Here is a 27448-nt window from a genome sequence, read left to right on the forward strand (position 1 = left end):
CACAGGTTCTTCAGCAGAGCTCCTTTGTTTCTTGCCCCATTAATGGTAACTTTCATAGATACCAAGGTCAGAAGGGACCATTCTGATCATCAAGTCCGACCTCCTGCACAACGCAGGCCACAAAATCTCACCCACCCACTCCTACGATAAACCTCTCACCTATGTCTGAGCTATTGAAGTCCTCAAATTGTGATTTAAAGACTTCAAGGAGCAGAGAATCCTCCAGCAAGTGACCCGTGCCCCATGCTACAGAGGAAGGTGAAAAACCTCCAGGGCCTCTTCCAATCTGCCCTGGAGGAAAATTCCTTCCTGACCCCAAATATGGCAATCAGCTAAACCCTGAAGATATGGGCAAGGTTCACCAGCCAGATACTACAGAAAATTCTTTCCTGGGTAACTCAGATCCCACCCATCTAATATCCCATCACAGGCCATTAGGCCTATTTACCATGAATATTTAAAAATCAATTAATTACCAAAATCACGTTATCCCATCATACCATCTCCTCCATAACTTATCGAGTTTAATCTTAAAGCCAGATAGATCTTTTGCTCCCACTGCTTCCGTTGGAAGGCTATTCCAAAACTTCACTCCTCTGATGGTTAGAAACCTTCGTCTGATTTCAAGTCTAAACTTCCTGGTGGCCAATTTACATCCATTTGTTCTTATGTCCACATTGGTACTAAGCTTAAATAATTCCTCTCCCTCTCTGGTATTTATCCCTCTGATATATTTAGAGAGAGCAATCATATCTCCCCTCAACCTTCTTTTAGTTAGGCTAACAAGCCAAGCTCCTTGAGTCTCCTTTCATAAGACAAGTTTTCCATTCCTCGGATCATCCTAGTAGCCCTTCTCTGTACCTGTTCCAGTTTGAATTCATCCTTCTTAAACATGGGAGACCAGAACTGCACACAGTATTCCAGGTGAGGTCTCACCAGTGCCTTGTATAACAGTACTAAAAGCTCCTTATCCCTACTGGAAATACCTCGCCTGATGCATCCCAAGACCGCATTAGCTTTTTTCACAGCCATATCACATTGGTGGCTCATAGTCATTCTATGATCAACCAATACTCCAAGGTCCTTCTCCTCCTTCGTTACTTCCAATTGATGCGTCCCCAGCTTATAACTAAAATTCTTGTTATTAATCCCTAAATGCATAACCTTACACTTCTCAATATTAAATTTCATCCTATTACTATTACTCCAGTTTACAAGGTCATCCAGATCCTCCTGTATGATATCCCAGTCCTTCTCTAAATTGGCAATACCTCCCAGCTTTGTATCATCTGCAAACTTTATTAGCACACCACTTTTTGTGCCGAGGTCAGTAATAAAAAGATTAAATAAAATTGGTCCCAAAACTGATCCCTGAGGAACTCCATTGGTAACCTCCCTCCAGCCTAACAGTTCACCTTTCAGTAGGACCCTTTGTAGTCTCCCCTTTAACCAATTCCTTATCCACCTTTTGATGTTCATATTGATCCCCATCTTTTCCAATTTAACTAATAATTCCCCATGTGGCACTGTATCAAACGCCTTACTGAAATCTAGGTAAATTAGATTCACTGCATTTCCTTTGTCTAAAAAATCTGTTACTTTCTCAAAGAAGGAGATCAGGTTGGTTTGGCACAATCTACCTTTTGTAAAACCATGTTGTATTTTGTCCCATTTACCACTGACTTCAATGTCCTTAACTACTTTCTCCTTCAAAATTTTTTCCAAGACCTTGCATAGTACAGATGTCAAACTAACAGGCCTGTAGTTACCTGGATCACTTTTTGTTCCTTTCTTAAAAATAGGAACTATGTTAGCAATTCTCCAATCATAAGGTACAACTCCTGAGTTTACAGATTCATTAAAATTCTTGCTAATGGGCTTGCAATTTTGGGTGTCAATTCCTTTAATATTCTTGGATGAAGATTATCTGGGCCCCCCGATTTAGTCCACTTTCCCGCGCCATTTTGCCATGCTGTGCGGGAGGACCATTGCTGTACACAGACGAGCAACATAGGGGCCAGGGCAGAAACCACAGGCTTGGAGAAGACCCTCCGTTGATTCGCTGCTCACCCTCACCAATAAGATATCTTCCATAATGATCGCATCCTGTGGAAAGTGGGGACAGGAATGATTATCAGTCCCCCGCCCCCTACAGTGCTGGCTTTCCCCCAGAGCCACGTGCCCAGTGTACAGCAGGATCCGGGAAGAGTGATTTACCCTGCCCCTGCAGCTACTCACCATTTTGGGGGTCTTGTGGCTCATGTGTGCTTGCCTGGGTCAGCCAGTTAGTGACAGGTGTGTGAGTACTGGCTGTGTTTTAAGGCACTGAATCAGTGTTGTCTGTGTTGCAAGCAATACTGCTTCTGTAAAATGTTGCATTTAAACTTCACAGAGAGATAACAAAGAGGGAGGCTGGGCTCCCAAAGTCATTAGTGGTGGAACGACTGCGCAGAATTAGAAAGCGGCCAAGAAGAATTAAGGAGGACTTTCTGCATGAGGTTATGATGCACTCCACTGCTGAGAAACAGGAATTGAAGGAGTGGCAAGTCAGCGAGAAGAGGGACCGAAAGGAGAACACGGCATGCCAGAATGAAGCCATGGAGCGGCTCTTTAATGTTATGGAACGCCAAGAGGACACGCTCCAGGCAATACTAGCTCTTCAAACCTAGCAACTCAGCACCCGTCCTCCCCTGCAGCTGCTGTCGCAAAACTCTTTCCCATTCACCCCCCAGACACCACCATCACACTCTTATCAACATCCTGGCTCCAGTCTCTATCCATGGCATTCCTCTCCTCCCTCCTCACAGTCCAGCACTGTGGATTCCCACTACCCACTGCACTCAACACCCATCCCTCTGCAGTTTGGCCCTGCTGAAGTACAGTACCTGCTGCATTGTACTCCAAAGGAGAAGGTTGGATATGATCTCTGGACATACACAAATCTTTAGCCATGCTGGGACCCCCTCCTCCTCCTGGGACCTTCCCTTCCTCCATCCCCCACCCTGCTGATGTATTTTTTCATTTGACTCTCCCCTCCAGTTGTTGTCTTTTAATAAAATAATTAATGCTGGTTTGAAAGCAATCTTTATTCTATTAATTGAAAGCAAAAAGAGCCCTGCAAAGCAACATACAATTATGTTAAACCTCCTTATTGCATCATGTGCACCTATCACCTCCTAGTATTACAAGCACTGCAATCCCAAGCATAGCAACAAATATTAGTGGCTTTCAGCTTCAGATGGCTGCCTCAAGGCATCCCTGATCCTTATGGCCCCACACTGTGCTCCTCTAATAGCCTTGGTCTCTGGCTGTTCAAACTCAGCCTCCAGGTGCTGAGCCTCTGCAGTCCAGCCCTGAGTGAAGCTTTCACTCTTCACTTCACAAATATTATGGAGCATACAGCATGCGGCTATAAGCATAGGAATATGGTCATCAGCCAGGTCCAGTTTCCCATAGATGCATCACCGGCGGGCTTTTAAATGTCCAAAAGCACACTCAACAGTCATTCTGCACATGCTCAGCCTGTTGTTGAACCACTCCTTGCTGCTGTCAAGTTGCCCCGTGTATGGCTTCTTAAGCCACGGCATTAAGGGGTAGTGGTGGGGTTCTCCCAGGATCACAATGGGCATTTCAACTTCCCCTATGGTGATCTTCTGGTCTGGGAAGGAAGTCCCTGCTTGCAGCTTCCTGAACAGCCAATATTCCGAAAGGTGCATGTGTCATGCACCTTTCTGGATCAGCCTGAGTGAATGTCATTGAAACACCCACGGTGATCCATAAGCGCCCAGAGAACCATTGAGCTATACCCCTTGCGATTAATGTATTCGGTAGCTAGGTGGTCTGGTGCCAGAATTGGAATATGCGTGCCATCTATCTCCTCTCTGCAGTTAGGGAAACCCATTTGTGCAAAGCCATCCACAGTGTCACACACGTTGCCCAGAGTCACGATCTTTCGGAGCAGGATGTGATTAATGGCCCTGCACACTTCCATCAACATGACTCCAACAGTTGACTTTCCCACTCCAAACTGGTTAGTTACCGATCGGTACAGTCTGGAGTAGCCAGCTTCCACAATGCAATTGCCACATACTTCTCCAACAACAGGGCAGCTCTCATTCTCGTGTCCTTGTGCCACAGATCTGGGGCAAGCTCATCACAAAGTCCCATGAATGTGGCTTTCCTCATCCGAAAGTTCTGCAGCCACTGCTCCTCATCCAAGACGTGCACCACGATGTGATCCCACCACTCAGTGCTTGTTTCCGGAGCCCAAAAGTGGCATTCCACTGTGGACAGCATTTCTGTGAATGCCACAAGCAATCTCATGCCATAGCTACTATGCGTGGTGAGATCAATGTTGCATTCCTCTTGCCTTTGTAGTTTAAGGAATAACTCCACTACCACTCATGATATGTTGGTCAGAGCAAGCAGCATACTGGTCAGCAGTTCAGGATCCATTCCTGCAGCCCAAAGAGGTAGGCGCGCAATATACAAACCACTGAAAGATGGCGCCAAATGCAGATGGAAGCACAAGGATTTCTGGGATGCAAAGCAATGCACCACAGGTCATTGGAACAGGACCCAGGATGCCCTGCGACCCTCTCCATCTTCCCAAAGTCTTAGCAGCAGAAGAGAAAAAGAGGTGCTCTGTGGGATAGCCGCACAGACTGCACCGCCCCAAATACCACTGCAAGTTCCACAAGTGTGAAAAAGCTATTGCGCAGGCAGCTGACAGTGGGAACACACAACAGCGGTTTCCCTTCAGCACTCTCTGAGCAGTGCTGTAACCGCCAGCACTGTAACTTTGCAAGTGTAGACATGCCCTTATATACAGGGTGGATCAAAATCAATGATTTTTAAAATTAAAAAAAAAAAAGATTTTTTTATTTAAAAATTGGATTTTTTTGATAAAATGCTTTTTGGGGAAAAATCTATCTAAAGATAGTTTTAATTAAGATACATTATAGCTCAAAGCTATCTCATCATGGAATAGGGATTGTAAATTCTAATTCTATAGTATGAGACAATATATTCATGTAATGTTTAACAAAAGTTTTGTAAATGAGTTCCAATAGTTCATGGATTAGGGACCAAATCTTATGGGGTTCCAGAGTCTTCTGTATAGATTATTTAGGTTAATCTTTCCATCTACCCAATGGAACTCAGTGCTCAGTCTAGAAGATACCATCAGAGATGCTTAGTTTTGCAGTTCTCAAACTGTGGATTTGTTCTCCAGAGGTAACATGCTTGTTAACAGCAAAAATGTTTTTAAATAAATAAGTAATATATAGAGGTGAGAAAAAAGACCTTAACTCTATTGTCCCTCTGCAAATTTGTGTACAGAGTCAATCCCTTACCTCTCTCTAAAAGTGCAATGTTTCAAAAAGTTCAATGAATAGAAGATTGTTGGGGGCGTTATAGATTGGACAAGGAGAAGACGACTGGCAATAGATGTGAGAAGCGAGGGACATATGCTTCTTTTGTTAAAATATTATATGTTTGCTGTTGAAGAAAAAAATCCAGAATACTTAACGTTGTTGTTTTAGTTAAATAAAACAATTTAAATGTCTGTCTGGTGAGGTTTTCCTCCTAATACAGCATGTCAAGAAAATGCTTCAAATATTAATGATTAACCTGTTGAATTGGAGATAGTTCACCTCCCAACGACTTCATAAATATCTGCTTCAATTACTTTTGGTAAATGAAATAACGAAACACTCATTCATTTTCTGATATAGCTGTAAAACTAATCTGAAAAGTTTTCAAAATAAATCACTATTTAAAAATGTACAGTGTGTACCTTCTAAAAATGAAACCTACACCTATCTCTGAGTGGTGAAGAATACGTATTAAGGTTATAACAACCAACAAGAATGCACTTTTATGTAGAAAACAATGCTTAAATCGAGTCTTCCTGACTAGTGATTTAAATCACGATTTAAAATTAAATCCACCCTACTTATATATCGCCTTGGAATTTGACCCACAGAGTCTAAGGGAGTCTAACCTGGTGGAATTTACCTGTTGAAGAGCCAGAGGAGAGGGGTGTATTTTAACCTAAAACCTTTAGGTGCTTTTCTTGTCACAATCCTCTCTTCCTTTTTTAAATGTTGGTGGAATTTGTCCAAAGTCTTCCTTACACTTTCTCAGCCTAGTTCAAAAGTGATGCGTTAAGGGATACAAGTTACAAGCTGATAAATGGATGCGAGTCTAAGGAAGTCTGAATCTAACCCAGTATTGTTAACTACAAGCATTCAAAAAACAAGAGTCAGGCCTCCCACAAGTCTTGAGACTGACTGAAAAAAATCATGATTTTTTTAAAAAAAAAATAAATTTGGGGTTCCTTTTATTTCACTTCTGGTTTTATGCCTTTAGGGTTCATGTTTTCAAGTTTTTTTCTCTGCAAACATGAGGACTGGAAAATTACTTTTATTTCAATAAAAGTTGAGATTATCATGTAATCATTTGACTCTAGGCACTGGTGCTTTAAGAAAACCCCCACATATTATCAGACTCCCAATAAAATCATGGGAGTTCGCAACACTGCTAACTGCCTTCAAGCTGATGTAACTTACTTACAAACTTAAAGAAGTTGGGACAATGTTTAAGTTACACCAGATGACACTAACCTCTGAAACTGGCCTTAAATCAGTGAAGACCATTAAGACAATGAAAAGATTATGGGTGGGATTTTGAAGTTAAAGGGAGTTTTATTATTGACAACAATGGGAGTAAAGTAAAAACAACATTGAGTACTTCTGAAAATCCCAACCTCTAAACATAAACATACAAGAATTAAAAAAAAAAAATACACAGTTGCTACTCACTTGTATCTAAATTGTTAAAAGGCAAAAAATGTATAATATATATTGCAAAATAAAAGTTTCCACAGGCTAAATCATGCCCTGCTGGTGTACCTGACCTGTATAACCCAACTGAAGAATAATGTAAACTCCATTTGAAGACAAAGGCACTGCAAAGGTGTAACAGAGGGCATAATTTGTCCTATAGGATCTTTATTATTGTTGAAGATACATGAGAAAGAAAGAGCCCAGTTTGAGTTTGCAGGGCTGACAACTAGGGGAAATTTTTTTTTTTCATGATTTGCAACTCAGGTTTGTTCAGTTTATGAATGAAAAAGCATTAAGCAAAAATTTTCAAGTTAGTTTTCAGATTAGAATTACATTTTAAAGACAGCATGTCTCAGAACCATTTTGTTCAAAACTATATTGTTCAAAATAGGCTCTGTCTTTTGCACATGTTCACTAAGCAGGACTTTCCTGTTGACCTGTTGTGCAAGTCTAGGTTGGAAATGGAGTGGAGCTAGACAGGCCATCCTTGTCATTTTTTCCTTTTTATTCAACAATTTACATATGCTACGATAGTGGTAATATAATGTTTTACTCCAACTGGGAACATTCATTTATCTGTTGTAATAACACCTCACTGGGCTGTTGTACTGTTCCCTTTGAGTCCTCTTAAAGCTTACGATAGACTATTAATGATCTGTTGCATTGAACACATCTGGGGCAAACTACTCAGCAAAATTTACCAAGTTATTACATGTGTGTTGCCCCGTAGCTGTACGGAGTGCCTAGGATATGCGTCACATGGTTGGTTGACCCCTAAGGTGTAGTTGGGCTCAGTCACATCTGCTCCAGATTAGCTACTATTCCTTCCCACTCATCCCCACCCCCCAAACTAGACTTGATCAGCTGGGTGATTTCTTTAAGAGGGCTGAGAACTCAGTATGAAGACTGTGGAGCCACAGAAAGTTGGTAAGCTCCCGTGGAAGGCCCTGAATGAGAGTCTTCAGGAGACCGAGGGGACTCCAGGGAAGGAAAGAGCCTGGGAGTCAGGGCTCTGAGAGCCTGACAGCGAACCCAGAACACACTAGGAACTGAGTTTAGGGTGGGTTAAAGAGGAGACTGAGTGGAGAGAAAGTACTTTGCATTGGCTGGGACTTTTGTTTGTACTTGTTATCCTGAAAGGGAACTGAACTCAAAATGACTCAGCCAGAGGGCTGAGCCCCACCTCAAATGAAGCAAAACTATAACAAGGAGGACACACAGCACGACACTGAGTCAACAGGAGGCACTACAGGGGAGGCATGCCCTGTGACAGTGAAAAAAAAATCTAGCAAAACTATTTCAGAAACAAAAGACACTGTATGCAAGAGCTACCTTCTTAATGTTCTGAAAAGAATGGCATAATTTTCTGCAAAATAATATTTTCCCAAATCTTTCACCCATTGGCAAAATTTTCTTTTAAAATTGTTTTTTTTAATATCTCATTCAGTTTACCAGGAGTAAGAGGTACACATTTATACTTACCTATACTTCTATTATACTTTTGTCCAGCTTTAAAGTACAATAAAAGTAATTATTCTGTGTAAACTGAAAATTCAGAAAAATGGCTAATTATGCGCACATGAATTAAATGTAGAGTGGCTGTGCATATATTTGTCTAAAACCTGTGGCGGATGCCTTGGGTCAATATTGATTTAGGGATTCCTAATGTATTTTTATAACATCTAATTCTGAGAGCAAAGTGTGTGCTGCAGAGAACATTTGGTATCACAATAATTAATCTGATTTCTTTGCAAACAAACAGAACACAAGTCCATTGGTAAACATTTAAACAGCTTACAGCAAACACATTCTACATGTCGTATAATTTATTATCAAGTACTCCAGACTCCTTACTATTTAATTAAAACAAGTCCTAGTCTATTCTTTCCTTGCATGTATCCAAATACTTATTCTGAGCTGTTAGTATCAGACTGCATATCAGTTTAATGCATAACTTATCCTTTCAGCATCAAAACATGAAAGCATAAAAGAAGGAAAAAAAGTAAGGACACTGGGTTAGCTTTAAGTGAAAATGGTACCCCAATATTACATAGTCACAGATACAGTAGAAAAAACTCCTTTGTATTACAGATTTTATCTGTAAATATTTTTCACATTTTATTAATACAGGTGGCATTTCTGAATCTACAACTGGTAGACGTCATCTTGCTAAAACTGTAACAAAGTGATATCGAGAAAATTAGAACTCCACGTAAAGCCCTATCTACCATGACTGTTCAACTATCTATAAAAAGTATATAACAGCACAACTTTAACACAGTTGTGGCTAAATAGGTGTCCACTTGGCAGGAGCCTAGGTTACAATATTGTTGTAACTGTTGTTCTAAGGGTCTAATTCTGCAGTCACCTGCAGAAGAAACTTTGGAGTATACAAAGAACCAAGTGCTGTTATTTCATCTTCAAACATCAGAAAGATATCACAAAACATAATAATGCCAAACTCAAACCTCTCAAAATATGGAAACACAGAATAAAACTACTTTTCTACATACATCACCTCTCACATCTCTGCCCTCAGACAATGATAAACCTTCCATCACTTGCAAACCATACCCATTCAGCCATGGACTCAAGATGACACCAACACAACCTTAACTCTGCCCTTTGTTTAAGGCCATTGTTCCTTTGCAATTAATTTTTACTTCTGACTGTGGATTTTAATCTCCTTTTATTTTTCATAAGGGACCATAACCCATTTTAAGGTAAGGTTTGTTTGTAGTATTAGAAATGTGAACTTAGAAATGACTACTAAGAACATATTAATCAATGAGGCTCCTTGGATGATGGGTTATTAGCTGGATGGATGCTACTCTCTGGCATGTATATTACTTTGTATTGTTTTGTATCTAGGAGATGTGGGGTTTTGTTTTGTTTTTTAAACTTTCATGACATTCCACAAAATGAAGAGTTAAGGTTGACTGGACATGAAGTTAATTGACCTCCATATAGGCACAGGTGTCCATGCTATTGAATCACACTGCATGATCCTATGATACTTATGCAAGCAAAATGGGTATTTATGCATCTAAGAGCAGATCTGAACATCCAATGTGGATAATCTATTTAGGTCTATTTATGTTGGAAAACTGAGCCAATGTCTGTTCCATTATAACAATTGCTATGTTCTAATTACATTTATAATATAAGATAACCCAATGTTCAAACTCTGCAACACACAAGACTGCATTAATAATTTGTCAGGTGCTAAGAGTCACACATAGCTGCAGATTTGCATGCATACACACAGTATTTAAAAGTCAAAAATAAGGGCACACAACCACAAAATTTACTTGCATTTGTATCTTGTTAGATTAATAGAAACATTTTGTGGTTTGAGTTTGCTGGAAATAAACACTGTTGACGATCATCTTTGTTCTCTTTCTGCACTTACAAGGAGAGAAAGCCTATGGCTACATTTGCCCCTCAGGCCACATTTTGGGTAATCCTACTTTAAAGTAAAGCAGTAACAGGTGCCTATAAAATATTAATCCCTATCAAAATCCCTCCCCATCACATCTAGCACTAAATAAAAGGCATTTAATCCCATTAATTTCACATAGCCACTTTAATATCCTTACCTGAACAGTACGTCCTGCATTGATGTGCTCTTCATGTAATCTGTCCCACAGTCTGCATCTCTGATACTACACAAAGAAAAAATACTCTGTATAATTGCTAGAAAAGAATAATTATTTTAAATTTCTGTAGTTTACATTAGTGAACTAATGTATTGAAGAGTGTATCATATTCTTCAATCTCTCCTAGTGTTCTCACAGATGATCTACCTGAGACTACAAATTTTGATATTTATAAGGGTGTTGTATGAAATATTCATACCGAAAGGTTCTGTGAAATATTCATGTTAAATATTACATTCAATATGTTTTGGGGTAAGAGAGCTTCATATTCAAGCAGTGTGTTTTAGAAAACAATGTGACCTTCAAGACAGCCTGACAAGGAATAGAAAGACCGAGTGCTAATTTCTGCCTTCTCAAACTCATATATTGGTTTAGATTCTCAGAACCCCTCATTATAAGGAGAATTCAAAATATTATTTTTATCATCTTTGAGAAGTAAGATTCTAACAGGTGGTCTCAAGGTCAAATTTCATTATTCATTGATTTTATATTTTCTTCAAACAAGTGATTTAGTAGATTAATTGTCTGGATTATCTCTGGAACCTAAGGTTTAAATCAATATTCATGAAATGAGGTTAGTGACATTGCCTTTCATCATAAGTAAATAATGTTGCTGCTTTAAGCAATTTGACATAATTAATTATTTTTGCTTAAAAGTAACCTGCAAAATAAATAAGACTAGATTCTACAAAGTTATCTTTTTACCCCAAGGGGTGATGGGTTTATATGGTTAAAATGTAATTCAACAAGAAATATTTTATAGGAAACAGTTTAGTTGTTGGTACTGACAGCTTGCAAGACTGCAGGCGCTAACATTTATTTCAGTCAAAAATTATAAATAGACATATAAAAATTTGATTAAAAATTTAAAAATTAAAAATCCAGCTAATGCATTATTGTTCTGATTGTCTAATGCAGTGGTAGCCAGTCTTATTACACAGGAGGGCCACATAAACCTAAGCGTAACCTTGTGTGGGTGAAACAGATTCTACACATTTTAATAAGATTTAAAGTCACCTGTACTGATTTATATTTTAAGTTCAGCTTCTTTCATATGAATTTCAATAGAAACAACTTATGTACAATATCATCTATTTACACACTTGGTGGAAACTAAAATGATGTAAACATGACAAAACGTTAATGAATCAGCTGTTAGTATATTGTGTTGAAGCAGGCCACGGGCCTTATGAAATGCTCTAGTAGGCCGTGTACGGTCCACAGGCCGTAGGTTGGGCACCCCGTTCTAGAACATATGGGATGAAATTATAAATCCAGAAGGGCGATATTTGAAATCCTATGAACTCATAAAGCTTCCATCTACAGTAAGACCTTCTGAACATTTATAATTCTTCAAAGCCTTAGAAATCGTTTCTTAAAATGAAAGGGTCAAAGTTAAATATTCAAGTGTGGCTGTACACTGAAAAGCAAAACTGTAAAAATGACTCAGCACTTTTGAAAATTAGGTAACTTACTTAGGTGCCCAACTAGGGACTAACATTAGGCGCGCGCACACTTTTTTTCCCCCCTCCAAACGTTGGCCTCAATTTTGTATCTATAGCTATATTTTTCTGTCAACGTCCAAGAGTTTTTCTATTCTTCCAGTACTTGTGGCACCACAAGTACTCCTCATTCTTTTTGCTGATACAGACTAACATGGCTTCCGCTCTGAAATCTATTCTCCCAGTGTTATTCAGAGTCCCCAAAATGTTTTCCACATATTTTTTGTACTTACAGTTTTTGTTAAATTCATCACATCAACAACTGCATTAAAATAACGAGTAACAAATTTGGTGATATCCGGTGCTTTTGACATAAAGTACTATATCCTGTTAAAGTTGCTGTATTCAGATCTCTGTAAATTCGGATATAGCATGCTAATGAGTGAGTGAGACTTGACATCTCACACTCTTACACTTTCCTTACACTTACTCTTTCCTAAGCTTATCACACTCATATTGAGAAAATAAATAGATTTTTACTCGGGCACTACAAAAGGCAACCATACATCCAGGGCCTCAAGCGTGGGGCTTAGAGCTTCCAAGCTTGTATACTGTGGTAACCATGGAGACTACAGGCCCGCATTCTATATTGCACTTCATATTGCACACGAGAGAAGGCTAGGTTGGGGGCGGGGTGTGTGTGTGTGTACATGACAATACTTGACGGTCAAAAAAAAAAAAATTTGCCCAAAAAACAAGTAGGACTTGTCCGAAAGTTTGCAGGTTCTGCAAAATACAATTCAAAATGTAAATCATACTGGACAAATTCATGTCCTCGGGGATCTCCAACCATCCAGGTTTTTGTTCCAACCAGCAAATAAATTGTTTTTATTAAAATCCACTGGTTTGCACAGAATATACAATTCTCACGTGCCCTAGACTTTAAGTATGAATTAGGCCATTTACATGTTTCATCTGCAATATTAAGCACTGTACATGTTAAAAGAAACTATTAAGTGCTGGTTGAATTAAAAACCTGGACTACCAGATGTCGCCAAGGACCAAAGATGAGAGTCCCTGTTTTAAGCAATGACCTAACACACTACATGGAAAGTCTCACTCTTTGGGGCTGTAAATCTCACTCTTAAGGACAGCCAATCCTTGACATCTATGTAAATGGAAAAGACCCAATGTCATGATTAAAGGTTCTGCAAAAACCTTCTCCTTGTTTTTTACATTAGAAACTTTTGGCTTTGTTTACATTTCAGAATTTTAGCAAGTTCAACAGTCAAGACACTGGAAAGTCACCATACGCTTGTCTAGATAGCTTTAACAGATGCTAATACCTGTGATGATTTTTTGCTAAAGTTCCCAAGTGTACAGGTTTCAGAGCAGTAGCCATGTTAGTCTGTATCAGCAAAAACAACAAGGAGTCCTTGTGGCACCTTAGAGACGAACAATTTTATTTGGGCATAAGCTTTCGTGGGCTACAACCCACTTCATCAGATACATGGAATGGAAAATACAGGAGCAGGTATAAATACATAAAAAGATATGAAGGAGTACTTGTGGCACCTTAAAGACTAACAAATTTATTTGAGCATAAGCTTTTGTGAGCTACAGCTCACTTCACTGTACCTCACGAAAGCTTATGCTCAAATGAATTTGTTAGTCTCTAAGGTGCCACAAGTACTCCTTTTCTTTTTGCGGATACAAACCAACATAGCTGCTTCTCTGAAACATGAAAAGATGTGAATTGCCTTATCAAGTGTGAGGTTAGTCCAACGAGACAATTCAACCGATAGCAGGATACCAAGGGAGGAAAAATAACTTCTGAAGTAGTAATGAGAGTGGCCCATTTCAGACAGCTGACAAGAAGGTGTGAGTACCAGTAAGGGGAAATTAGTATTGGGGAAATTAGGTTTACATTTTATAATGATCCAACCATTCCCAGTCTTTATTCAGGCCTAATCTGATGGTGTCCAGTTTACAAATTAATTCCAGTTCTGCAGTTTCACATTGGAATCTGTTTTTGAAGGCTTTTTTGTTGAAGAATTGCCACTTTTAGGTCTGTTATTGAGTGACCAGGCATATTGAAGTGTTCTCCTACTGGTTTTTAAATGTTATGTTTCCTGATGTCAGATTTGTGTTCATTTATTCTTTTGCGTAGAGTCTGTCTGGTTTGGCCAATGTACATGGCAGAGGGGCATTGCTGGCACATGATGGCATATATCACATCGGTAGGTGTGCAGGTGAATGAACCTCTGATGGTGTGGCTGATGTGGTTAGGTCCTATGATGATGTCCCCTGAATAGATATGTGGACAGAGTTGGCAACGGGGTTTGTTGCAGGGTTTGGTTCCTGGGTTAATATTTTTGTTGTGTGGTGTGTAGTTGCTGGTGAGTATTTTCTTCAGGTTGGGGGGGGCTGTCTGTAAGCGAGGACTGGCCTGTCCCCCAAAGTCTGTGAGAGTGAGGGATTATCCTTCAGGATAGGTTGTAGATCCTTGATGATGCGCTGGAGAGGTTTTAGTTGGGGGCTTTAGGTGATGGCTAGTGGTGTTCTGTTTCTCTTTGTTGGGCCTGTCCTGTAGTAGGTGACTTCTGGGTACCCTTCTGGCTATGTGATGCCATGCGGGTATCCATAGCAGTCCTGCTGACTTGAAGGTATAAATTGTGTCCAAATCTGAAATAGTTGTGGGTGAGGACAAAGTCACAAACTTCAGCCACCAGGTTTGCCATGATGGTATCAGGGATGCTATTCCTGATGGCCTGTAGTCCATCTTTGTGTGGAATGTTCGTGTAGAGATCTTCTACATCCATAGTGGCTAGGATGGTGTTTTCTGGAAGATCGCCAAAAGATTATAGTTTACTCAGGAAGTCAGTGGTGTCTCGAAGATAGCTGGGAGTGCTGGTAGCAGAGGGCCTGAGGAAAGAGTCTACATAGCCAGATAATCCTGACTTTGTCCTCACCCATAACTATTTCAGATTTGGAGACAATGTATACCTTCAAGCCAGCTATGGGTACCCGCATGGCCCCGCAGTATGCCAACATTTTAATGGCTGACTTAGAACAACACTTCCTCAGCTCTCATCCCCTAATGCCCCTACTATACTTGCGTTACATTGATGACATCTTCATCAGCTAGACCCATGGGAAAGAGGCTCTTAAGGAATTCCACCAGGATTTCAACAATTTCCACCCCACCATCAACCTCAGCCTGGACCAGTCCACACAAGAGACCCACTTCCTGAACACTACAGTGCAAATAAGAGATGGTCACAAACACCACCCTATACTGGAAACCTACTGACCGCTATTCTTACCTACATGCCTCCAGCTTTCACCCAGACCACATCACTAGATCCACTGTCTACAGCCAAGCTCTAAGATGCAACCGCATTTGCTCCGATCCCTCAGATAGAGACAAACAGCTACAGGATCTCTATCAAGTGTTCTTAAAACTACAATACCCACCTTGTGAAGTGAAGAAACAGACTGACAGAGCCAGAAGAGTACCCAGAAGTCACCTACTACAAGACAGGCCAAACAAAGAAAATAACAGAACGCCACTAGCCATCACTTTCAGCACCCAACTAAAACCTCTCCAGCGCATCATCAAAGATCTACAACCTATCCTGAAGGATGATCCCTCACTCTCATAGGACCTAACCACATCAGCCACACTATTGGGGCTCATTCACCTGCTCATCTACAAATGTGATATATTCCATCATGTGCCAGCAATGCCCCTCTGACATGTACATTGGCCAAACCGGACAGTCTCTGCGTAAAAGAATAAATGGACACAAATCTGACATCAGGAATTCTAACATTCAAAAACCTGTCGGAGAACACTTCAATCTCCCCGGTCACTCAATAACAGACCTAAAAGAGGCAATTCTTCAACAAAAAACCTTCAAAAACAGACTCCAACGTAAAACTGCAGAACTGGAATTAATTTGCAAACTGGACACCATCAGATTAGGCCTGAATAAAGACTGGGAGTGGTTGGGTCATTATAAAATGTAAACCTAATTTCCCCCTACTGTTACTCACACCTTCTTGTCAACTGTCTGAAATTGGCCATTCTCATTACCACTTCAAAAGTTATTTTTCCTCCCTTGGTATCCTGCTGTCAATTGAATTGTCTCATTAGACTAACCTCACACTTGATAAGGCAATTCACATCTTTTCATGTATTTATACCTGCTCCTGTATTTTCCACTCCATGCATCTGATGAAGTGGATTCTAGCCCACAAAAGCTTATGCCCAAATAAATTTGTTAGTCTCTAAGGTGCCACAAGGACTCCTTGTTGTTTTTCCCAAGTGTAGACACAGACTTGGGTGAGTGACGAACTAATGAAATTATGACATCTCAAAACTAGAGAATGAAAGCTAAGCAACCAAGGGGGAAGGGATTTTAGTCAGTGTTTACAACTCTGCTTTGTTTTGTTTATGTTAAGTAGGAAGAGAGTTTTCTAACAGTTTGTTTGGGATGAGGAGTTTGTCTCCAGCCTATCAAACAGAATGTGTATAATTCAGTAATTTCAGGAGGTTCACTTTCTAGGATTGTTACATTTTATGGTCCGATAATTAACAAGGCCTAAATAAAACAAAAATCCCGAATTTCAGCTATGGGCTGTGTACAGTACATGAAGCTGGTCAACCAATAATGTTCTGATAACAGGTTTCAGAGTTTTTCTCCTCGTTGCTCTGAAAACAGGAAGACAAACTTGTTCTAAATATTGCTACTAGTTCTTGCTTTTAGTATAAGAAACTAAAGTGATGTAGCTGGAATAAAGGTATAGCCAATACCTGAAAAATAAGATTTGTGTTAAAAACTCGTTTAAAGAATCTTCTCTTCTCTAGTCACATTTAATTGCATCATTTAATAAAATAGTTTGCACACTACTGTTCTCTACCTAAAAAGCAATAAGATATCCATCACCGATACTTTTTCAAAATGCATAAGATTTTGAAATTAAAAACTTAAGCTCTAACCATAGATAAAGTAGAATGTTTCTACTATGTGGTCACAGAAGCCTGTCACAGAAACAATGTGTGGTTGTACTGTCTGTAATTAAGCTGTTGCTAAGCATGAGTTTCCCTGACAATGATCTTGGACGGAATTCTGGTCATAGTTGCCTGCTTTGTACACAATAAAAAGTTAAATCAGCACTGACCTACAGACTCATTTCATCTTAGAGGATATATTTTATATGCATGTTTTCACCAATCACAGAAAAATAGCTTTTAAAAATATTCATGCGTGAAAGAATCAGGATGGGGAGAAAGACGAAGGTAGGAAAAACCGAAAAACTGAAAATAATTGGTAAAAGCCCATCAATGTCTAATTTCACTCAATGGGCATAAATACTAAGCTCACAATATGTTGAACAATCTACAGGCAGGGAAATGTCATTCTCAATCAACCAGGTAGCGAAACAATCTAACTAACTACCTCATTCCTACAGGAACTTTACAAACACATTTTGGAGGTGTCACTAACAAAGGGAGACACCGGAAGAAAGTGCGTAGTTCTGGCTATTAAGTCTAAAAATAGTAGAAAGTCCAAATGGCTTCCCTATTAATGCTACAATGGATGGCTCTTAATTTACATTGTGCGTTTCAAGGTTCTAGGAAACATATAGCATGTAATAGCAAGGATAATTTTCTCTTTTCCTAAAGAAAGCAAACTCCATGGATGAATATACTGGTTCTCATCGGTTTGCACTGCTTAAACCAGAATATAAAGCTTTGTGCTAAGTGCTTAGCCATTTGTTTGAAATCTGTTATAAAGATGTTTATAAACCATAAGTGAGGTTTTTCCAGCACTGACATGGTATGGACAATATCTATAGGTTGACACTTTGTTCTATATAGCTTTGTGAAGTAATACTTTTATTGCAACTAAAAAAAATATACACACATACACACACATACAGAAAGCATATAAAATACCAGTTAAAACTTTTTAGCTGTATTTTAAAATTTAGACTAATTCCTAATATAAGGATGGGCAAACTATGGCCCATGGGCCAGACCCATTTTAAGCAGGTCCGCTAGCTACCAGAGGGGAGCCAGGTGGGGCTGCAACACGCGACTCGGTCCCGCTCCGGTAGGGGCGCTGGTTTGGGGCTGCTCCACCTGGCTCAGCCCTGCTCAGGCACTCCAGCCGGGGCTCCAGATCAGGGGCCGCACCACCTGAAAGCCACGGCATGTCCTCGCTCTGAGGGTCAGGGGCCTCTCCACGCCTAGGAGCCAGAGAAGGGACATGCCACTGCTTCCGGGAGTTGCTTGAGGTAAACACTGCTCGAAGCTTGCACTCGTGAGCCTCTCCCCATGCCCCAACCCCCTGCCCCAGCCCTGATCCCCCTCCCACTCTCCAAACCCCTCCATCCCAGCATGGAGCACCCTCCTGCATCCCAAACCTCTCATCCCTAGCCCCACCCCAGAGCCCAAACCCCCAGCCAGAACCTGCACCCCCTTCCCACACCCCTGCTCCAGCCCTGATCCCCCTCCAAACCCCTTGGTTCCAGCCCAGAGCACCCCCCTACACCCGAAACTCCTCATATCCAACCCCACCCCAAAGCCTGCACCCCCTCTCACACCCCAACCCCAATTTTGTGAGCATTCTTGCCAGCCATACAATTTCTATTCCCCCATGTGGCCCTCAGGCCAAAAAGTTTGCCCACCCCTGATCTAATATGCAAGCCACAAATATTTAATTCTGCTTAAATCTACTAGCAAGAGAAAGGGAATGGTGAAACTTAAGCCTTAGTTCTGCATTACTCTATTCAATAGGTGGTTTGTCCACCCTTGGCTTTTATTACAAGATAGTCTCTTATATCTACATATTTCTTTCAAATGGGAGGCAATGCTTTTTTAGTTAGTTTTGAGGTGTGTTGGATGGTTGTTCTATTGAAAAAAAATCCCATTCTAAGCTTCCTTCCACTGGAAACAGTTATGTCAATATTCGTTCACACACTGCACTATCCATTATGCCATCACTGAAAGCTCAACAGCTTTAGAAGAGCTAGAGCACCTCCTGTAACCCCCAAATTTAACAATGGACACCAGATATTCCTTTTTTAGGGCTTCTCCTTTCCTCCATTTTATTTATCATGCAGGGAGGTGGTAGCACCACATAAGTTAAGGATGCCCAAAACTTCCCAATAGAAGACCCTAGTTTCAATTCCGATTAACTTTGCCAGATTAACTGTTCAGACTGAAATTTTCCAGGTCTTTCAATGAGTCATGCTCGTTAATGCTCCATAGGCCCACAAAATTTTCTTCCAAACTCTTCATCCTTTCCCAAATTGATTAAACAAATGTATGCCCCAATTCTACAAAGGTTAACATACATACTTAAAAAAAAGAAAAGGAGGACTTGTGGCACCTTAGAGACTAACAAATTTATTTGAGCATAAGCTTTCGTGAACTACAGCTCACTTCATCGGATACATTCAGTGGAAAATACAGTGGGGAGATTTATATACACAGAGAACATGAAACAACGGGTGTTACCATACACACTGTAAGGAGAGTGATCGGGTAAGGTGAGCTATTACCAGCAGGAGAGCGGGAGAAGGGGGAGAACCTTTAGTAGTGATAATCAAGGTGGGCCATTTCCAGCAGCTGACAAAAACATCGGGGGGGGGGGGGAAATAAACATGGGGAAATAGTTTTACTTTGTGTAATGAGCCATCCACCCCAGTCTTTATTCAAGCCTAAGTTAATGGTGTCCAGTTTGAAAATTAATTCCAATTCAGCAGTCTCTAGTTGGAGTCTGTTTTTGAAGTTTTTTTGTTGAAGGATAGCCACTCTCAGGTCTGTAATCGAGTGACCAAAGAGACTGAAGCATTCTCCGACTGGTTTTTGAATGATATAATTCTTGACGTCTTGTGTCTATTTATTCTTTTACGTAGAGACTGTCCAGTTTGGCCAATGTACATGGCAGAGGGGCATTGCTGGCACATGATGGCATATATCACACTGGTAGATGTGCAGTTTAACGAGCCTCTGTTAGCGTGGCTGATGTGATTAGGCCCTATGATGGTGTTCCCTGAACAGATATGTGGACACAGTTAGCAACGGGCTTTGTTGCAAGGATAGGTTCCTGGGTTAGTGGTTCTGTTGTGTGGTTGCTGGTGAGTATTTGCTTCAGGTTGGGGCTGCTACTCTGAAACACATACTTAACGTTATATACCAAGAGCAACTACAGTGACGTTAATAGGGCTACTCATGCATAAAGTTAAGCATGTGTATAAATCTTTGCAAGATTGGGGGCCTTGGTTTGCATTGCTTTGTGATCTGGTATCAGATATAATTTCTTCCGTTAAATACACCCTCTTTCAATCTTTTCACTGTTTCTGAATGAATGTAATCAATATTATGTTCCTTACGCTCCTTACTTCACAATTCATACACCGCCTGTTTTTCTCCACCCATTTCAATATTAACTGTATCACTTACTTAAGTAAATCTGCTACAGAATTACCTTAAAAACATAGCATCTCTTATGGTAGTTCCCAGAATACACTCGGGTATTTAAACTATCAGTTTATTTTTCTCAATGCTCTAAAAGAGAAATATTCAACTTTGTTCAAGAGGCTTTCCAGTTCAACAATCATATCGTCAATTGAAAACATACCATCTGGTATTAAGATTCAGATACAATTTTCAATAACCAATCATGAATGATTTTTCTCTTTGCTTTAAGGAACACTAAATAATAGTTATTTCTCCCACCTCATTTTAATAACCTAACACTAGGACAAATCCTGAGTTCCTTACATAGTTTTTACTTGTAAAAATCTTCCACTGAAGCAAAGAAGAAGAGTTTTGCCTAAATAAGAATTGTGTTAAAACTAAGGACTTCAGGATTTTTCCTATTACTGATAGAACAGGTAAACACACACTAACACAAAACAGAGGTTTTTCTGAATGTGTGGGTTTATCCATTGCTAGGTAGACCTTCTATGACTGATGTGTTTGCAAATTAGATTAATAAAAGAACCACTAAACTACACTGTCAAACAATAGCCACGTTTTTTATCAAAGCATCTCATCCTATAGTCTACATTTGGCTGAAATCAGTATAAATGTTTTAAGTGTAACTGATTCTGTACATTAATAAAAACTATATTAGTAGGAGGAAAAACTAACCTTCTTAATATTAATTTGGTGCTTTCTCAACCTTTCGAGATCTGTTGGAATTGCCACTTTAATGAATTTTTGGATGGCAGGTTCAAGACGACGAATATTAACTTTTTCTTCATCTTCGGACATCCTAAAAATATCTATCAAGTCAGAACTTGACCAATAAGCCTTTACTCATCTAGAAACCCCTAAAAAGAAAAAGATATTTAGACTTAAGCAAGATTTATTAATATTACTTGCTCTGATACAGTTTAACTATATTAAGCTTTTAAAAACAAAAAAAGGTATCAATATTTCACATAATGCTCCTCATACAAAAAAAATATAATTGTTACGAATTAATCATTCAAGCCTGCATGATTCATTAGCTGAAACTAATGCCAGTGCTCACAAACAAATTAAGAACTTTATTCTTGGGGAATATTTTCAATGGACAATGTTTTTAATCTGACAAAACAGCTAAATGATTAAGGTACATGTTTAAGTGCTTTGATGAATAGGGACAGATTTATGCGCATATTAATGTTAAAATGGTGATTCGGTGCTTTGCAGACTCAGAACCCAGACTTTACAATTTCAAATTCTGTAAGCTTTGTACATATTTGTAAAACTTAAGATATTCTGGAAGACACCAATATAAAATTGAGGGTGAAAGTTCACACACACACACACACACACACACACACACACGGAAATCCTGAGTGAAGGTTCCCACAGCAAATGGACTCTACCTTCTTGCAAAACGATTAAAGCCCCAATTCTACAAAGACTAAGCATATTGTGTAAATCTTTACAGGATGTGGGATTAAGTAACCTGACTCTGCATCTTTCTTTAAACTGTACTTGGGTTTTTTTTTCTTTTCCCTGAGATGAAGATATGTAGAATTTTATATTGCTGCATATCAACGCACACTTTTGCACAAACACATACATCATGTGACTAATGAAAAAAATTCCATCATACTGTGTATGCACAAGGAACAAGAAAAACTTCATGTGAGAGTTTGAAAATCAAAATGTCCCTTTATTCATGCAGCATTAGAACTGTATTAATACAATTTATTGAAACATGATTTTCTTTGATTTAACTTTCCTTTAAAAAAAAAAATACAAATTTGGGCAGATCTATACTAGACAGTTTTGCCAACATAGCTATACCAGTAAAAGGACTAGTGTTGACACAGATTAGTGTAAAAGCGCTTTTACAATAGAGTTTTGCAGGTATAGTTAAACTATATTGGTATAGTTAAACTGGCAGAACCCTCCTAGTGTAGAATTGTAAACTTCTTGTCAAGTAGAGAAAAGCCAGCCGGGCCTAGCATTTCCTGCCCAGGCCTTTGGGAAAGGAGAAAGATCAACTTCTGGTGGGGGGAGAGGGGAAGAAATAGGAGTTTCCACAGGGAAAACAGTTCAAGATTAATCAAATTTCAATACCATCACCCTCTGATTTATCAATGTTGAGTTACAAATCATTTTCTTTTATGAAGAAAATACTACCAAAAAATGTATTTTTTCCTGAACAAAAAAAATTACGTGGACAAGCAGATTTTAAAAAACAGCAGAACAAGTTTCAAGTACATCAGCTTTGGAGGTTTCCCTTCAAATATTTAAACTCAGCAGTACCACTGATTTACCTTTTTCTGTTTCACAACCTCGAAAGAAAGGCATTTTAGTTACTCAGTTTTGCAATTGTTTATGAATCACTTTACTCCAAAATGCAGAGGGATAGACTAGTGATCTCTTAGATGTCCTTTTCTGTTCCAACAAATTCTGCACTTATACATGCAATTCCTGAAATGAGTATGCATCAAGACCCTTTAATTTTAAATTCTGAAAAATCTGAAGTTTAATATTTCAATATATCTATTCCGTAAAGCCCTAGAAAATTCTACCATTACTGATGTTCAGAGTGTCAAGTGGTTTAAAAAAAATTACATCAGTCCTTTTATCAGGTTTTACTGGACTACATCACATTAGAAAAGTCCTTATTTAACAGTTATTATGAAGGCACCAGTCACAACTCCCCAGTTATGACCGAGTTCCATTTTGCTAGGAACGCAGGAATTCAACTTTTTTTTTGTTATGAATAAAGAATACAGTGCATCATGCCCAAAATTTACAGCACTGATTCTTTAAGTACAGAATTTTCTGACACTTTACAAATAATTCCACAAATGAGTTTGAATTAAAATTAAATTACAAACTGGTTCCTTTAAGAAATTTAGGATGTGTCAGTTTTTTCTTTGTCCTGAATTATCTTAATAACAGAATAGCAGACTCTTAAACCTTACCATACAGTAAAAATTGATTGAAATCTACTGCATAGGCTGTATTTGAGTAAATTAGATTTATAATTAAGCTAACAACACTGTTGTGTCTAATTGTTATTTTTATTTAGGATACACTCAGAGTCAGATCAACAGTTCAGGTAAATTATGTGGGGCCACTGTGAAGCAGAGCTAACCTACCTCTCCAGTTTATGTGAATTTACTCCTGGGGGTATTCTGCGCCACTGCGCATGTGCAGAATTTATGTCCCCTGCAGATGTATTGATTCCCCACAGAAAAATGACTTTCTGACAGGGAAGCCACAAGAGTGGCCATGCATCCCTCCCCAGCAGTATGTATTGGAGGCCTAGGGCAGCCGGCAGAGAGGTAAATCATTGTTGGGCAGGAGGCAGGAGTGGGGAAGACTCTTCTGGTAGCTCCTACCCTGCACCGGGCTCAGCTGCTAGTCCCAGCGAGGCTGGGGAGGACAGGACTTCCTCTTCCCTTGCACGGCATCGGGGGCCGGGGCCGAGCCACCCCCAGTTTTCTCCCCTTTGCAAACTTCCCCTCTCCTCCTCCCCGACTCTTACTGTACCCATCACTCCTCAGCTGCAGGGTGAGGGATCCTGGTGCAGGGGGAGGGATTCCCCCATCCACCCAACACCTGTGCATCCAGACCTCCTTATACCCAGACCCTCCCAGTGAGCCTCCCCACCCCCGCCCCCAATGAGCCCCATTCCTCCTGCACCTGGATCACCCCACTGAGCCACCCACACCCAGATCCCCACCCCACCAAGCCCCAACCAGCTGCATCTGGACCCCTCACTGAACCCCCCCACACACCCATACTCCCCTGCTGAGCTCTATCCCTCCACATCGAGACCACTCCCGCTGAGTCCCAACCACCTTCACCTGGACCCCCTGCAGAGTCCCATTACTGTTGTACCCAGAACCCCCAACAAGCCCCTGTGCATCCAGATTCCGCCCCCCCCCCCAGATTGCCCCACAGAGAACCCTCTCAACCCACACCTGGATCCCGCCTGAACCCGCAAAGAGGAAGATCAGCTAGTTACTCCCAAAGAGAGTCTTAGTAAAGTCAAACTTGGTCATGACCCTTTTCAAGATCAACCAATGAATAGATAAGTAGTTTATTTTTCTTTTTTCCCTTATTTTTTCATCTCGTGTTTCTTTTCAGGCCTTGAAACAGGAGATGAATGATGATTTAGATAGCTATAGACATATATATATACACACTAGACATACAGAGTTCATTTGCACATTTTCGCTCATTGAAAAATAGTAATTGAAACAAGACTGAAATATCATTAGCCAATTAATCTACATTAAAATAAATATACATTGCTTCCTGTGGTCACTGTCATAAATTTTATCACTAGCATCAAGCAACAATTATCTGAGAGCTTTTAGAAAAAAAAAAATGCAAGCCGTTATGTGTCCATCTTCCACTCCACAGGTGGATTGTCAATGTTTCCCACACATTTGAGTACTGCCTTTACTGTAAAGTTATTGTTCTCAAACTTCACATATGAAGAATTACAGAACATAGTATGTTATTAATTAATAAGTTTGTTCAGCAGACAATTGAAGTTTACTGTATGATTAGATTTAAGGTAGTACTATACAAGGCATTGAACAGGTGACAAATTTGTGAGGTTGAAACTGTCAGATTAAAAACATTTTAGAAGTCATTTTAACTTCCTGGTCTTACTGAAAGTAAAACAGAGATGCACTTGATTTGAAAATGTATCTTCCACTAAGCTACAGTCTCTTCACAGAGAACTCTCTCGGCTCCTGTTGATTGATACACAGTGGAAGTTGAGGGTGCTAGGAATTTTACAGGATGGGGCTCCAATTTTGCCAATTTTTGTACCTGTTAATTCTATTCTAAACTTTGTGAAAATTGAGGCAGTTTGATCTGTAATGTACATTTTGGTGATTGCTGTTAATATGGACCTGCAAAAGTTTCATACTCATGTACTTCTGCAGATGCCTATCAGGACTCCTTTGCACTCATATACTGAAGTTACAACGTGTAATAAACTTGAACATCTGTTGCGTATACAGTGCTGTTTTCATGTTGTACATTCACACAATATATTTTATCAAACTGTATTACATCACCAAGTAAGTAAGTATAAATGTACGTACTTACTATTTTTATTTCATTTTATAGGGCCATATTTTTGAAGTGGCCTCAAACCATCCTGCATCTGCAGCAAGAATCAAATTAAAATACTATTTACATGTTACTAACAGTGTTGCTATACAGCAATACAACCCATGTCACACAACAGGGATCTTCCTCAGAGAGGCTATAGGTCCAAAAATTTTAACCACAAGGTGTTCCCATTACAACTTCAAGCCGAGCTTGTAACCAGTTAGTGGCATGAAGGGTTCTAAACACTGGGTCATATTCTCTGCTGGCGTAACTCCATTCAGCGATGCCAGCAAAGAAGTCGACGGGTGATCTGTGTGCACGTACCACATGGTTGAAACACAGTAAGTGTGACGGCTAACAGCGTTTCAACCCTCACAGAGTGTATCTTCTTGTAACTCAGCATTTCAGAAGTGGGGGCACCGGGTACTACCCTGAGGGACACAGGCAATTATTAAACGAAGAGGTGAAGGCCTGTACCACCACATGCCAGGGCTCTGTAGGGACACAATTGGTTTCATTTTCCTGAAGTGAGGCTGAGCTCCTAGAAATGAGGAAGCACTGCTGTTACCCACTCGTCGCCCTGGGGCGGGACTCCCCACTCTTTCTCTAAAAAAGAAAAAGGAGGACTTGTGGCACCTTAGAGACTAACAAATGTATTAGAGCATAAGCTTTCGTGAGCTACACTCTGTCTCTGGGGGACAGCACAGCTCAGACCACATTGCGCCTTGGCCGCTGCTGCTGCTGCATGTCCCCCGAGCGGGACGCGCTGCTGAGGAGCCCCGGACTTTCCCAGGCTACAGCGATACAAACGGGGTATGGGGCACGGTAGAGGCAGATATCCCGACACAGCCGTGATGCTGGAAAGGTTGCAGGGCAGACCCACGCTGAACTGTCGGGCCGGTACCCAACTCGGACGACTGTACGGCGAACGCCTCACAATCAATCAATCGCTGCTGTGGCACGGACAAGCCGCAGAGAGCCCGGTGAGGCCGAGCCCTACCCGCACAGCGGGATAAGTCACCCCTTCAAAAGCCTCCACCCCGAAGTCCCCGCTACACAGGAGCCCCTGGGGGAGACACGTACCGCAGCAGCCGCCCACGGCTCTGGGAATAGGAAGGGGAGGCGGAGAAACGTGTCTCGTCTCCCCGCGCCACCGCCACCGAGCTCCCCAGGCTCGTCCCCACCACAACACATCACGGCCCCGTCTCACCCCCCGCCGCCGCGCGTCGCGTCCAGGGCCCCCCAGCCGGAGCCGCGCCCGCAGGCCCCGCAGGATGGGGCCGGCCGGGGCAGAAACGAAACCGGGGCGGGGCCGGAACTGGGGGGTGGGGGGGGGGAGACACCGACCAGCCGCTCTCACCTCACAGCCGGGCAGGAGGCGACGGCGCCGCTGGGACCCGAGCGCGGGGGGGGCGGCCCGGAGCGGGCGCTGCGGCGAAGCGGCGGCGGGACAGCGGCCAGCGCCCGGCCCGGCCCCGCCTCGCCTCACCACGTGCCGGGAGTTTCCTAACCCGGGAAGCGCCCAGCACCGACCCGCCCCCAGCCGGCGCCCGGCCTGCTTCCCGCAGCGCGGCCAGGCACGGAGGGACCCGGCGCCGCACCCGCAGAGAGGCGCTGCCCAGGCTGCTGCTGCCGCCCCCGGCCCGGCCCGGCCCGGCCCCTTATTCTCCCTGCTGGGCGTCACTTCGCTCCCTGTGCTGGGGAGAGGCTGGGCCCAATTCAGTTGTTAGAATCTCGCCCTCTCCTCGTGTGGATTACAGGTCAGCATTTTTTCTAGTTAAAATGTGCACCGTTGTGGGGTCTAAACTTTTTATTGATCTACCCTTTCACAGTTGCAGGGAAACGATGAGGGGGGGAAGGATCAGACAGGGGTTGTTTAATGACAGT

At 41.1% G+C, this 27448-nt stretch overlaps 1 protein-coding gene across 5 annotated transcripts in view; it reads right to left on the reverse strand.

Moving 5' to 3' along the window:
- Window positions 1-27210, reverse strand: part of STX17 (syntaxin 17) — a 64466-nt gene extending 37256 nt beyond the window's left edge. The window contains exons 1-4 of one of the 5 annotated variants that reach the window (XM_038388561.2): window positions 26922-27210; window positions 25556-25613; window positions 21122-21303; window positions 10448-10513 (exon numbers count right to left, since the gene is read on the reverse strand). In XM_038388561.2, the coding sequence (XP_038244489.1) occupies window positions 10448-10513; window positions 21122-21244 (189 nt within the window). In that variant the 5' untranslated portion in view covers window positions 21245-21303; window positions 25556-25613; window positions 26922-27210. Of the gene's footprint in view, window positions 1-10447; window positions 10514-21121; window positions 21304-22749; window positions 22902-25555; window positions 25614-26644; window positions 26758-26921 lie in introns of those variants that run through there. The other 4 variants (XM_038388563.2, XM_043508537.1, XM_038388567.2 and 1 more) reach the window with 4 other exon arrangements.
- Window positions 27211-27448: the final 238 nt, after the last annotated feature.

Source organism: Dermochelys coriacea, chromosome 2 (genome assembly GCF_009764565.3).
Source record: "Dermochelys coriacea isolate rDerCor1 chromosome 2, rDerCor1.pri.v4, whole genome shotgun sequence".
Taxonomy (NCBI): domain Eukaryota; kingdom Metazoa; phylum Chordata; order Testudines; family Dermochelyidae; genus Dermochelys; species Dermochelys coriacea.